This window comes from Erinaceus europaeus, chromosome 1 (assembly GCF_950295315.1).
Source record: "Erinaceus europaeus chromosome 1, mEriEur2.1, whole genome shotgun sequence".
Lineage (NCBI taxonomy): Eukaryota > Metazoa > Chordata > Mammalia > Eulipotyphla > Erinaceidae > Erinaceus > Erinaceus europaeus.
The window spans coordinates 91,491,323-91,506,138 of NC_080162.1; the positions used below are offsets into that span (position 1 = coordinate 91,491,323).

General features: G+C 41.2%; 1 protein-coding gene across 1 annotated transcript in view; it reads right to left on the bottom strand.

Annotated features, from left to right (window-relative positions):
• The window catches only part of SLC13A3 (solute carrier family 13 member 3), an 82,318-nt gene that overhangs the window by 30,948 nt on the left and 36,554 nt on the right, over positions 1 to 14,816 (bottom strand). The window contains exons 4-6 of the mRNA XM_007533041.3: positions 7,342 to 7,408; positions 5,354 to 5,536; positions 636 to 761 (exon numbers count right to left, since the gene is read on the bottom strand). Of these exons, the coding sequence (XP_007533103.1) occupies positions 636 to 761; positions 5,354 to 5,536; positions 7,342 to 7,408 (376 nt within the window). The remainder of the gene's footprint in view (positions 1 to 635; positions 762 to 5,353; positions 5,537 to 7,341; positions 7,409 to 14,816) is intronic.

Genomic DNA, 14,816 nt, shown 5'->3' on the forward strand with positions numbered 1-14,816 from the left:
TCACTGCTGATAGGAATGTAAATTGGTCCAATGCCTGTGGAGAGCAGTCTGGAGAACTCTCAAAAGCCTAGAAATGGCTTTTCACAAGTCACAAGCCTGTGACTTGGCTCTTTGCTTCTTAAAAAAACTGCTTTGGAAATTCTGGGGAGGTGTTAAAAGTTCCTCCAGCCTCCAAAATAAGCAAGGGTTATAAATTTTAAGATTTAATACCTTGTTCTTACCCATCCCAAATCATCTTCTCTATCAAGGCCTCATAAAATGGGAAACACCTCATTTCTCTCTCCTCTGGTGTATTTGATTTACATTGATTACTAGTAAGCATCTCTGAAGGCTACGACTGAGGACCTGGCCCTAGAGGCAGGTCACACACCATCTGTGGTCCTTATATTTGTAGAGGTGAGGATTACTACAGTCACCTCCTGAGAACATATTCTCAAATTATAGTGCTGACCTTCAGTTTATGCAAGAAGAAATTGAGACTTAGAGAGAGTTTTCATTCCCTATTGAGAAGAAAGCAGGGAACCCAGCCCAGTTTGGTGAAACTCAAAATTCAGGCTCCTTTATGCTGCTCCTCCTCTCCCCATCCTATTTCCATTCTCATTCCCACCATATCGCCAGACCAACATCAGTGGTACCTCAGATTTATTCCTCCATACAGGAAGGAGATCCAGAGCCAGGCCAATAACAAGTACAGCAGCATGAGAGGGAAGGCAAATATGAACCAGGATCCAAAATTTATCATTTCACATTTGGGGAAGAAGCTGGGGAAAAGAGGAAGGTGAAGAATAAAATAATTTAATATAAAATAACAAAGGTGTAACTACAGTATTTTAATAGCAATAATGATATGAGTGAAAATATTCTAAATGGGAATGAATAACAAGGTATGACACCCCAAATGGACTAAGTTGTAGTCATTAAAATATTTTCTTGGGGGCTGGCTGGTGTCAAACTTAGTTGAGCACATATGTCACAGTGCATAAGGACCTTAGATCAAGTCCCCAGTCCCTACCTGCAGGAGAATGTTACACAAAAGATGAAACAGTCCTGCAAGTGTCTCTTTATCTCTGCCTCTCTATTTCCCCTTCCCCCTCTCAATTTCTCTCAATATAAATTCAACAAAATAAAAAAATATTAAAAATATCTTTTCCTTAAAGTTTATGATAAAATTGGGCTGTAAACAGTATAACTTCACTAAGTGCATATGTAATACATATCATAGAAAAAACTAGTTACATGCTAGAATATTGAAAGTGGAATTGAGAAGTATTTCAAATAAAAACTTTTTTCTCTTTCTCTCCTTTCCTTTCCTTCCTTCCCTCATTTTTCTTCTAACTCTCTCTCCCTCCTATTCCCTCCCCCCCCCCCCCCACACACACACACAGTGCCAAAGTCTCTGCATGTACTATTGTACCACTCCCAGATCAGTTGTAGTTTATTTCAGATTGGGGGAAGGGTTGAGAAGGAGAGGGTTAAACTCAGAGCCTTGTTCTACATACTGAGCTATATTTTCTGAATGCTTTGTATGAGTCTATTTCATATATAACCAGAATGCTTTAATAAAAACATTTTTATTTTATTTTGCAAAAGCCAAAAGAAACTCCCAGAAAAATCCTTCCCCTGTCTGTCTCTGAAGGTCTGACTTATAGTAGAAACTGCTACACTCTCTGAAGGGAGGCTGGGTCAACATACTCTGACTCGATGAAGACTGGTCCTGAAAGAGTGCAGCCTAGAATGCTCCTAGCTATGACCATGAATTGTGAGCTCAGATTGACAGGAATCCAGAGGTTATACAGGCTCCTGTACTAAATATGAATAGACATGGGCTCTAGACCAGATCAATGGGGTTTACAGTTAATGGTATTTATATACTCTTCCCATATTTGGGAGATACTCTCTGCTCTGATTTAGTTTTCTAGTCCTATCCTCAACTCTGACACCATCTTCCCTGACAATACTTTCAGCTTACATGCATGTTAGCTGTCAGGTTCAGGCAAAAATTAGTAAAGTCATGGGCCCCTTGGAATATACCTAAAATAGACTTCCTAGCTTTTTATAACATAAAGACCCCAAAGCTTACCTGCTATATTCTTACATTTAGGTTACTGATTATTAAAAAACTTTATATCTTATAAATGTATTAGATATAAATGATATATATGTATATATATGTAAAGATATAAATGTATATAAATATATAAGTATATATAAAGCATATAAATATGTGTGTATGTATGTGTGTGTGTATTGCTTTATATCTTAATGCTTTTCAGCCACCAAGTTGTAGATGCTACCATGATGCCAACCTGACTTCCCTGGGCAGACAACCTCACCAACCTCACTGGAACCCCACCTCCCTAGAGTCCTACTCCACTAGGGAAAGATAGAAACAGGCTGGGGATATGAATTGACTTGTCAATGCCCAAGTCCAGCAGAGAAGCAGTTACAAAAGCCAGATCTTCCACCTTCTGCACCCCATAAAGATCTTTGGTCCATATTCCCAGAGCGAAAAACAATAGGGAATCTTCCAATGGAGGGGATGGGATACAGAACTCTGGTGGAGAGAATTGTATGGAATTGTACCCCTCTTATCCCACAATCTTGTCGATCATTATTAAATCACTAGTAAAAACAAACAAACAAAAGAGAACCTCATGTTTCTTGGCATTCTTTTTATCTCCTTCTTCCAGACCAGGAGTTCCAAGTTTGTGCAATTAAGTTTGCATGCAATTTACTAAAAATCCTTAAGCTCCCATCTTTTTTTTTTTTCTAATGTCTTTTCAAATTGAAACAAGTAATGCTCACATCACATTAGGCAGGCAGCCTGAACTGTGTCTTCCTTCTTTATATCCCTCAACTCAATACCTGCTCTGGAGGTCCCAGAGTCACCTCTTTCTGGCCATATCATACTCCTAGGCCTAATACCAAACAGCCTACCACCTTCTCCTCCTTGTACACTACCTCTCTACTCAGACTTACTTCTACTGAAGGGCCAAGCCCAAACTCTCCCCACATCTAAAGCAGGTTCATTTTGGCTTCTGGTTTTTTAGTGGATATCCAGAACCATATAGATCTTTAAAAAATCTTTATATTTTTTATTATCTTTATTGGTAGGATAGAGACAGTCATAAATTGAGGGGGAAGGGAGAGATAGAGAGGGAGAGAGACAGAGAGATACCTGCAGCACTGCTTCACCACTTGCAAAGCTTTCCCCCTTCAGGTGGGGACTGGAGGCTCAAACCTGGGTCCTTACACATTTTAATATGTGTGCTCAACCAGGTGCACCACCACCTATCCCCCATATAGATCTTAGTTAAAGAACAAAAATGAATGAGAATAAAAGGCATCATCGCTGCAGTGATATTTACTGGATTGGTAAAAATACTGATGTCTGAACTATAGCCTCTTGTCTTCTGAAACAGCATCTTTGTGACTAAGACCCAGGTATATTTTATTCACCACCTCTAATGATTCTAGCATGCTTTGCTGTGTATATAACCCAGGTTCAAGCCCAGCCCTCCTGTCAATGCAGTGGTGTCCTTCCCACTTTGTCTGTTTGAAAAAGTCAGCCCAAATGGTCAAACCCTAGAGACTACAAAAAAAATCTACTATGAGGTTGACTTAAAAATTCTTATGAAAATAACTGGCTACTCCCAAGTAGCCTATGATTGATTTATATATACCAAATCCATTTTCATAAAAGAAAAGCCAAAATGGTCAGTCTCCTTTCTGTCATCCTAACACTTCCTCCACTCTTTGGTTGTACACCAGGTGAGAAATTGGTCCACCTTTGGGAACATTTGAAAATCACATACTTGTCTGTTTGCCAACTGCTTCTATTTGCATTCATGCAGATTAAAGGAACATAAGAATCTTAGACATCCCACCTCTCAGACTTCTGTAATCTGAAAATCTTATAAAGAGAATCTTAAAATACTGGAATCTGAAAAAATCTTATAAGAAGCTTGGAATAATGGAATCTATGAGTCATGCCACTGGAGAAACACTTGTTTTTTTTTTTAAAGTTTTTTAAATTTTATTTATTTATTTATTTATTATTGGATAGAGATAGAGAGAAATTGAGAAGGGAGAAGGAGACAGAGAAGGAAAGAGACAAGAGAGACACCTGTAGACCTATTTCACCATTCATGAAGCTTTTCCCCCTGCAGGTGGAGATCTGAGGCTTGAACCTGGGTACTTAAGCACTATAATGTGTGCTCTTAACCAGGTTATGCCACCACCTGGTCCAGAAGTGTTCATTTTTATTCTCGCATCCTGACAAGTGCTCTCCTATCCTCCTTTTGAAGCACTTCTGTGACAAGGAGACATTAGCAAGACTAGCTCTCTCCATTGCTGACTTGGGTGCATGACTGTAAAGCTTTTCATGAGGTATCAGTCACTAAACCATGCTTCTGGTTTAGGTTAGTTGTTCCTTCCTTTTTTCCTTCCTTCCTTCCTTCCTTCTTTCCTTCCTTCCTTCCTCCCTCCCTCCCTCCCTTCCTTCCTTCCTTCCTTCCTTCCTTCCTTCCTTCCTTCCTTCCTCCCCTTTTTTCTTTATTCCATTTTGGTTCTGCTTCTCTCTTTTGATTGTTTTAACATTTGTTTACAATAGTATAAGATTTTAGGAATATAGTTTCACATATATGTGTATGTGTGTATACAACACACTGACTGCAATTACCACTAAAGTTCCTATGCCATCACACCAGACATGTCTTCACTTATACTCTCAACCAGGGGATAGTTTTTAAAGCAGAAATCACCTCATGTCAATGTTTTACTCCCAGCTCCACAGTGACTTCCCATCTCACCGGAAAGAAGTCTTGGTCCTGCTAGTGGGTGCTATAGTCTGACCACTTCATTCCTTATCTTTTCCCAATATCTTACCCCTCCAGCTTCACTTGCCTCTATGTTGCTCCCTACGACTGTCCCCACCTTTGCATAGGCTTTTCTCTCTGTCTGGAATGTTCTGCCCTTCTGAGTTGACAGAGCCCTCTCCCTTACTTCTAGGTCTCCACTCAACCTCACTTTGAGAGCGGTCACACATCTCTGACCAGAGTATATCCAATAGTATCCACTTCTGTCATTTCTACCACTTTATCCTATTTTACTTCATGACTTGCCACAATGGCATACTATCTACGCACTTGCTATTTCATCTATTTCTCAACCCTCCACCAGAATGGAAGTCCCTTGGGGCAGAGACTTGGCTGGGTGTTATGCATCAGTGGGCTTCTAGACCTTGATCCATAGCAGGCACTCAATACACATTTCCTGGATACTGAATGAAAGAGACAAAGGGGAGCGGAAGGAGCAGAAACTCCAGAGCCAGGTGGGGAACACTTGCTTTTACCTCTTGAGCTGACCTAGAAGGATAAGGTTGGGACCTGTGCCGGTAAGGGTGGCAGTGCCTCCGATGCTAGCTGAGTAGGGGATAGAGATAAGAAAGCCCTTCCAGATGTTCCTGCGATATTCCTCCTCCTCAGAGTCAGCTGGAAGGTCCAGCGGTGCTTCCACCTCCTCAGGGTAGTCTTTGCTTTAAACAAACCCAAATAAAAGCCAATCAGAGCACATTAAGAACCTATGGTTTCATGGGGAAATTCCCTGTTGGGGTTGGGAGAGGTAAGTGGTCTTTCTAGAAGTGAACTTGGCATAGTCATCAATGCCCCCCCCCCTCACTAAAATTGTGCAGCCCTTCCGTTCAGGTGTTGCATTCTAAGGATTTAGCCCAAAGAACTTGGCAGGTGCTTCAGATTTCACCATGATAGTAAATATCCTTTAAATTGAAAACAGACTAAATTTTCATCATAAAGGTATGACTAGCTAAATATAAATAATCTATTATCTGAATAGAGTCCCAATGCAGTTATTAAAAATTATTTAGAGGCCAGGAGATAGCATAGTGATTAAGTAAACTGATTTTCATGCCTGAGCCTGTGAGGTCCCAGGTTCAATCCTTGGCATCATCAAAAGCCATAAATGAGCAGAGTTCTGGTAATAATAATGAGAAATAGTGATAATAATAATTTAGATGGTTTAAGATGAATAAAATCTCTAAAGTGTCAAAGTACCTAGATTTTTTTCAATTTTAAACATATCTACATATTTTATTAATGGAATGTTATGATAAGTTTAAAATGGCATACATATTAGTTGTTTTATTTCTTTTCTTGGGGGTAGAATTTTTTCTCTTTTATTCTTTATTTGAATTTTCTGATCAGTTTTTCTGGTACAATTACAGTGTTTTGGAAATGAAATTTAAGAATGAGAAGAATGATGCTGACAGAAATGTAATGAGGTAAAAAGATGTGCACTCCACGCCACTAATAAGGTGTCATTATGAATTTTTCAATTAAAAATGAATTTATGGACCAGAAAGATAGCAAGCCAGGGAGGACCTTCCATGCTCACAGCCCAGGCTGTTGCTCTTACACCACATAAGAGTAGCCACACCAGAAGGGGAAGTCTCACTGTTGCAGTATCTCTCCTTTTCTGTCTCTTTATCTGCATGAAAATACCAGCCAGAGGTAGTGAAACAGTACATGTGAAAAGACCCAGTTCTGGTAAAAAGTGCATTTATGTATATAGAGAGATACAAAGAAATGTGACTCTTTATTCAACTGTCTTGATCTATCTTTGGGCATGAGATGCTGAGTACATCTTTTTCATTTAAGAACATTTTTTTAAACTTGCATAGTTATAAAACGATTATTAGTGAATGATATGAAGAATTACTTTTTTTTTTTTTTGCCTCCAGGGTTATTGCTGGGGCTTAGTGCCTGCATTTTGAATCTACTGCTCCTGGTGGCCATTTTTCTTTCTTTTCTTCCTTTCTTCCTCTTTCTTTTCTCTCTTTCTCTTTCTTTCCTTCTTTCTTTCTCCTCTCTCTCTTTTACTTTCTTTCTTCCTTTTTTTATTGGATAGGACAGAGAAACTGAGAGATGAGGGAGAGTTGGAGAGGGAGAAAGAAAGACAACTGCAGCCCTGTTTCACCTCGCGTGAAGCATCCCCTTACAAGAGGGGAGCCTGGGGCTCGAATCTGGGATCCTTATGCTTAAGTGGGTGTACCACCTTCCAGCCCCCATGAATAATTACTTCTGTGTAACAAATTAATTATTATTAAAGAATGAAAAATACTTCAAACATCTTCTGATCTTTCCATATTTGTACATTTTAAAAGATGATGAATTCTAAGCTCAAAGAATGAATAGTGGAAAAGCTGGGCATATGGCCATTAGAAGAGATTCTCAGAATGGGAGAGGAGTGTTAATAGCATTGATTTCCTGTTCATTATCACCTTGTATAATGAGCTTATACAAGGGGTTTTCACAAGGAACTCACCTGTCAGTGTTGGCAAGGAACTGCATCTCTGTGGACACAGTGTGCAGGGTATTTCTTCCCATAGCAACTAGGAGGAAAAAGGACATGGAACATGAGTGGAACAGGAGTGCTCCTATCCTTGTAGAGTCAGTCTACTGGATTCTGCATGCTTCTCATCCTTGCTATTAATTGAATCAAGAAAAAGAGGCACTTAAAAGTTCATCCTCTTGTGCCACTCATCCCTGCTTAGAGATGACACTCGGTTGGTAGGCAGAGTTGCAATGTTGCTTAGTGATCCATATGAAACCTAGACTCACCTTCACAATCACAGCCACATAGGTATTTGGGAAAGTCTTGCTATGAATGGTAATGGATCAGCAATGTGGTGAGTGACCCTCATTGCCCATTCATTCACCCAAAAGTATTTACTGAGCAAGCACTATGTTCTATTCACCATTAGCATAGGTGCACAGTGAACAATACAGCAGAGATACCTTTTCCAGTAGAAGAGAAACAGGTAATAAGTGAACAAAGATTAAAATCACAGAGATTGAAATGATGAGCAAAACAACAAGAGAAGTCAGAAGTCAAATCAATGATGGTGAACCTCACCAAATTTAGAGCCCAAGAAGATTATAACCATTACTTGGCCTCAGAGGAAACTATAGGGGTGCAAAATGGAAGGCCAATTCAAAATCTACTGAATTTTTAAAGATAAAATGGTGGTGGCTGGACTAGGCTGGTAGTCATAAAGACACTAAGAGTGATTATGTTGCGGATGTGTCTCATTCTGAGACAAGAGCTTGGTGCAACTTGGAACTCAGGGTTAATAGCCATAGCTCATTGTTGAAACCTAGCCAATCAGCTCATCAGTAATGTCACTGAGTGACAAGACAGGTGAAAATCCTTGTCCTTGTAGAATTCCCCATCTACTGGGGAAGAGACATATCATAAACATATAATAAGCAACATGGAGAAAATGACAGGCAGTCTGAGGTGGAGCTTAACTTTTAAAGGATGATCACGATAAGTCTAACTGAAAAGTAAACATTGAACAGAGACCTGGAGAAGGTAAGGGGTGAACCATGCAGACTTCTGAGGCAATGAAGAGCTGGTGCAAAGGCCTTTTGGTGGGAATGTGATTGGTGTGTTGGAAAGCAGAAGAGAGATCGGTAGGGCTGGGGGTGGGGTGCTCATGAGAGGAGATGACTAACAGAAAGTGAGGTGCAGTAGGGCACCAAAGTAAAAACCCTGTGGTGAGGGGTAGACATGCAGCTTCCTGGACCAGTGGGGGGTGGGAGTGGGTGGGAGGGATGGGTCACAGTCTTTTGGTGGTGGGAATGGTGTTTATGTACACTCCTAGAAAAATGTAGACATATAAATCAGTAGTTAATTAATATGAGAGGGGGGAAATCAGTTGTATGTCTCAAAGTTTCTCAAAACACAAACTGAATCTTTTTACTATATAGACTGTGTATTTGATATGTGGACTCTTTCAAAAGTCTAGACCAAGTAGATTAGAAGCATCCAATAGCACAGCACAAGATACTGGATACTGTACAGCAAACCCTAACAAAAGGACTTTTCAAAGTTAACCCAATTACCAAATAATGTGATGATAACATTAACTATCGATTGTCTTTTTGAACCCTAAGACAGCAGGAACCTCACATCTCCACTATAGAGCCCCTACTTCCCCCAGTCCTGGAACCCTTGGATAGGGCCCACTTTCCCGTATGCGTCTCCCAATCCATACCAAATAATATTGCATCCGCCGATCACAACCTAACCAACGCAACGATTGCCACCTCAACATGCTTCACCTCAGACTGTGTCCAGAGACTTCACGTGTGGAATGACAACCCTTCAGCTTCATTACTCGGGTGAGACCTTTCCTTTTATAGTACACTCTAATTTCATCTCAGGTGGTTCACTTTCTAACAAAGTCCCATAACCTAGATATACACCAGTTTCTGTGAGAGAGAGCTTATGTGCACACGTATCCATAAACTACTGCAAAATATATACCTGAAAGCAGAAGTACACTAGAGTTTGCAGTGAGTACCTCCCTAACACTTCCTCTCCACTATTCCAAGCTTTGGATCCATGATTGCTCAACAATTTGTTTGGCTTCGTATGTTAACTCTCTTTTCAATCACCAGGTTCCAGATGCCACCAGGATGCTGGCCAGGCTTCCCTGGATTGAAGACCCCACCAATATGTCCTGGAGCTCCGCTTCCCCAGAGACACACCCTACTAGGGAAAGAGAGAGGCAGACTGGGAGTATGGACCGACCAGTCAACGCCCATGTTCAGCGGGGAAGCAATTACAGAAGCCAGACCTTCTACCTTCTGCAACCCTCAATGACCCTGGGTCCATGCTCCCAGAGGGATAGAGAATGGGAAAGCTATCAGGGGAGGGGGTGGGTTATGGAGATTGGGCGGTGGGAATTGTGTGGAGTTGTACCCCTCCTACCTTATGTTTTTGTTCATTAATCCTTTCTTAAATAAAAAATTAAAAAAGAAAGAAAGTGAGGTGCAGGGGTTGCAGAAGTGGAAATGGCAGGAAGTGGGTTATATTATGCAGGGGATTGCTTTCTTAAACCCTCCTCCATCACAAAATCCCAACCAAAGTCCAATTCCTGTGAAAGGATCCTAAGATAATCAAGATCATTGGCAATCTCTCTCCGGCAGCTGCAACGATAAAGACTCACTCAATATATTGAACTACAACTGTATTTCTCGGATCTTAGGCTATAAGGACTGGGAGGAATAATTTGGATCCAGCCTCTGTGCCCCTGGAAGCTTGGGGAAGGTCTTCCCCTTATCCACTGAGACCTGCTCTTTCCCTGAAGGATAGGGAGCCTGTTGCTGGCTGACTGTCATTTTTGCTGTACCTGAGTCTGACCTTGCTAAACCGAGCAAGAATCTGAAGGATGAAAGTCCACCCAGGTCATCCTGGGCCCCAGGAGCATGGCCTGAGAGCTCCCAAGATGGAAACACATACCCACACGTAGGGATGAAGCTGCTGGCCAGGGCACTGAAGCAGGAAGCAAAGGCTGTTAATAGGACACTATTAACAAAGTCACTCCCAAGGGGGTAGTTAGACTATAAGCCAGTGAACTCCCCTGCCCTTGCTCATCTGTAACTCGTGCTGCACCCTTTCTGCCTGTCACACGTTATACCATATGTCGCCAGAGAGCTCACAGCATCTCAAACATACATGCTCTACAAGTTCTGGGGGCATAATAGAATTTTCTAGGTGTGCTCCAAGTTCTACCTTAAAGGTTATAGTTTAATAATTCTGGAGTTGGAGCCAGGGCTTCAGTATTCTTGAAAAGCTTTTCAGGTTTTTTTGGGGAGGTGCACCCAAAGCTAAAAAGACTTGTCTGGAGTCACTGATGGGGAAACTGAAGCATCAGCCTTTGAAGGCAGAGTATGCCAGTCAGTTTGTCATGGTCCCTAGCTAGCTCCTGCTATCCAGCAAACATTTAAGCTGGAAAGCCTATTATTGCACTATACATAAGACAGAGGAAGATATCTGCATGCACACAGCTGTAAACAGTAATAATCAAGAGCATATAAAAGTAGGATGGAATCTACATGCAGATCAGTAATGGGACAAAAGTTGCTACCTAGGATCATTTTCTTCAATGATGATGACGTTGATAAAGGTAAAGGATAAGAAGTTGAAAAATGATATGAGGAGCCAGGTGGTGGTGCCCCTGGTTGAGCAAACAGATTAAAATGTGCAAGGACTTAGGCTCAAGCCCCAGACCTCACCTGTAGGGGGAAAGCTTTTGAGAATGATGAAGCAGTGTTGCAGGTGTTTCTCGGTCTCTCTCCCTCTCTATCACCCCCTTTCCTCTTGATTTGTGGCTGTCTCTAATAAGTAACTAAAGTTAATAATAATAGTAATAAATAAAAATTATATGAAGTTGAAAAAACAGCAGAAATTTTCAGGTGCTGAGTGCCCTCAACCATTTACCCAAGGTCCCCCTGTGTAGCTTCTGACTACAGTGACCCAAGTGACCACATGAAAATGGGCCATTGGGACAAAGTTTCCAAAGGCTCTGACTTCCTGGGATGCAGAAATCATTGGGTGGCTTGAAGCTTAGTGCTTACATAAGGTCTTACTCAAACACCATCAATCCTTGAGCCTCTATCAAGTGGGGAAACTGAGACCTTTCATATTTATCATCTTAAACCAGCCTCATAACAGCCTGGGAGAGCTAAACTAAGGCTATTACCATCTCTTCACACCCTAGGAAATAGGCCTAGAGGGATGGGCTACAGTTTGGAACAAGATAACCTAATGGGCTGGTGGCAGAGGCAGGCTTATCCTGAAAATAGCTAACACCTAACCAGTTGAATCTCACTCCACCTGCAAAGGGACCTGGTTGACTCAGCAGGTCTGACCTGGAACTGACAACTCTAGTCCAGCCTCTCAAATATGACTGAAATTTTCTTGAAATTCAGCTCACAGAAGAACTCAGGAAAGAGTTCCTGTATTAAATTAAGTGGAGAAAAGGGGCTAAGAGGAGCAGAGAGATAGATCATCTGGTATATATATTGCTATGCACGAAACCCTGGTTCAAGCCTTGGAATGCCATGGCACTGGGGAAAGCTCTCTCTCTCTCTCTCTCTCTCTCTCTCTCTCTCTCTCTCTCTATATATATATATATATATATATATATATATGTATGTATATCCTCTGATTATGTTGACCTGAGAGCAGTGAAACTGTGTGTGTGCAAGGCCCTGACACTGCAAAAAACCAGATATATTGATACTTAGATAGCTGGAGAGATAGATTAGGTAAAGAATATCCCAGGAAATGTCAGACAGCCCCACATTAGGTAGGTTTACTTCATTACACTCATTGAGCTCCTATAACAAACTACATGGCGAGTGTTAGTATTCTCATGTATGAGGAAACTAAGGGTTAGAACAGGTAAATAACTAATCTTTTCATTACTGTATTTGTCAGCTCTAAACATTTATTAAACACCTATTATGTTCCCACTGGTATACTGAGACTACACCAGTATAGGCTGTTCACAACAATGAAAAAGGTTAAGCACAAACCCCTAAGATTTATAGGAAACTTCAATGTGCATCAAAGTGTAGAATCTTATTCCCTGCACATCCCAATTACTGAAAATTGAATGATTTTTGTTCAACAGTTATACAACATATTAGTTACAACCTATGTACAGAGCTCTCATTTCTCATAAAACATTATATATCCTCAATGTATAGGTCAGAAAAGAGCATTGAATGGAGACCCCTGCCCTCAATAATGAAGAGTAAGGAGGAGGGCAATGCCCATTCCAGCCTGAAAGACTACTGTTTGAAGGATGGAATCAGGGACATTTCCAGAGGAGATATAGGAATGGAAAGAATTTGAATTCAAAAGTCAGGGAAGTTGGCTTTCATATTTTGGCTATGAATATACAGCCACTATGAATGTAGATGTGCTTATGTTCTTTCAAATTAATGTTTCTGTGATCTTTGGATATATAACTAATAGTAGTATTTTTGGATCATAAGGTATTTTTATTTTATTTGTATGAAGACTCTCTAGACTGTTCTCTATAGGGACCGCACTAGTTTGCATTCCCATCAACAGTGAACCAGAGTTTTGTTTTCTTCAGCCCTTGTCAATACTTGTCATTTCCTATTTTGTTGATGTAAGCCATTCTCAAAGGTTTTCAGTGGTATCTCAAGATGGTTTTAATTTTTTTCTAATAATAAGTGAAGTGTTTTACACACACTACATATGGGTGTGAAATTATACCCCTGAAATCTTATAATTTTATAAGACAAGGTTAAATCACAAAAACAAACAAATAAAAAACCACCCCAAAACTCATGAGAGAACTTATACTAATTAAGAATTATGGGGCAAATGTTTAACTGCTGTCAATCTCCATTTCCTTCTCTGATTGGCACGGCAATGGTCACTCTCAAGGTGTAGTGGAAAGGCTCTTGTGAACACACATGTGTAGTAAAATCAGCTATCACTCACACGACCACTCAGTCCTTCTATCAGGGATGCATAAAGAGGTGAGTAAAGGAACTTAGGAAAAGCAGAAGGGCTGCCCTTCAAGGCTGAGGAGATTTGGGATCTTGTCCAGCAAGGCCCACCCAGCCCAGGGTTCAGTCACCCTCTGGCACATGCAGTTTAACTAAAGTCACAGATTAACAAAATTTATTGAGGGCACAATTTCATATCTCCCCCCAAATATGTGACAGCATACCTCACCCACCAGCAAAATACCATATTTTTCCACCATAAGGAAGTTAGTCCCTAGACCCCCCATTTTATTAGGGATTTAATAATGATTAACAAGATTGTGGGATAAGAGCCTAGACCCCTTTTAAGTCCCTTCTGCTGATCATAGATTTTTTTTTCCTTTTGTTGCCCTTGTTGTTTAACATTGTTGTGGTTATTGATGTCGTTGTTGTTGGATAGGACAGAGAGAAATGGAGAGAGGAGGGGAAGACAGAGAGGGGGAGAGAAAGACAGACACCTGTAGACGTGCTTCACCGCTTGTGAAGCAACTCCCCTGCAGGTGGGGAGCCGGGGGCTCGAACCGGGCTCTTTACACTGGTCCTTGAGCTTTTCACCACGTGCGCTTAACCTGCTGTGCCACCGCCAGACTCCCCTGAGCATAGATTTTATATGTATCAAGTTGTAGGGTCTGGTTGCCGGCTCAGGTTCAGACAGAAAAAAGCAACTGACTCACCTTGTTATTCTTGGCAAGTCAGTCAGTCTGCCTCTCTGAACCTTAGTCGCTCATCTATAAAATGGGGGTCATCCACTTCATAGTACTGTCATAATGATGCAATGAACCTGAGGCTGGGTGGTGACTCTCCGAGGAGAGTGCACAAGGACCTGATTTAAATCTCTGTATTTCTCTGTCTCTATTAGAAAGTTGGGGGGGGGGGGGGTGGCCACCAGGAAGGAACAGAGGAGTCTTTGTGTGCAAGTATCAACAAGTACCAGCAATAACCCTGGGTGGCAAAAAAAAAAAAAAAAGAGAGAGAGAGAAGCAGAAAGGAAGGAAGGAAGGGAGAAAGGAAGAAAGAGAGAGAGAAGGAGGGAGGGAGGGAGGGAGGGAGGGAGGGAGGGAGGGAGGAAGGAAGGAAGGAATGAAGGAAGGAAGGAAGGATGGATGGATATATTTAGCCCAGTGCTTGGTATATAGTGGGTCTTCAGATGATAAGAGCTCAAGTTTCCTAGTTAATGTTACTATATGTTTCCACTTGGACTGAAATTACCTAGCAGTCTCCTTTTCCCCAGTCCTGGCCCATTGAGTGTCTGCTCCTATATTCACCTCCTAGTCTCGTAGACAAAGCTCAGAAACTGGGTGGAAGGATACATCTCTCTCTGCATTGGAATTATCCTTGTTGTAGGCTTTGGGGTTGATCATTAACCAACTCCTGTTCTCTGATCCCACCGCCTGCTCTAGTAGGTATCTATCCCAGCCT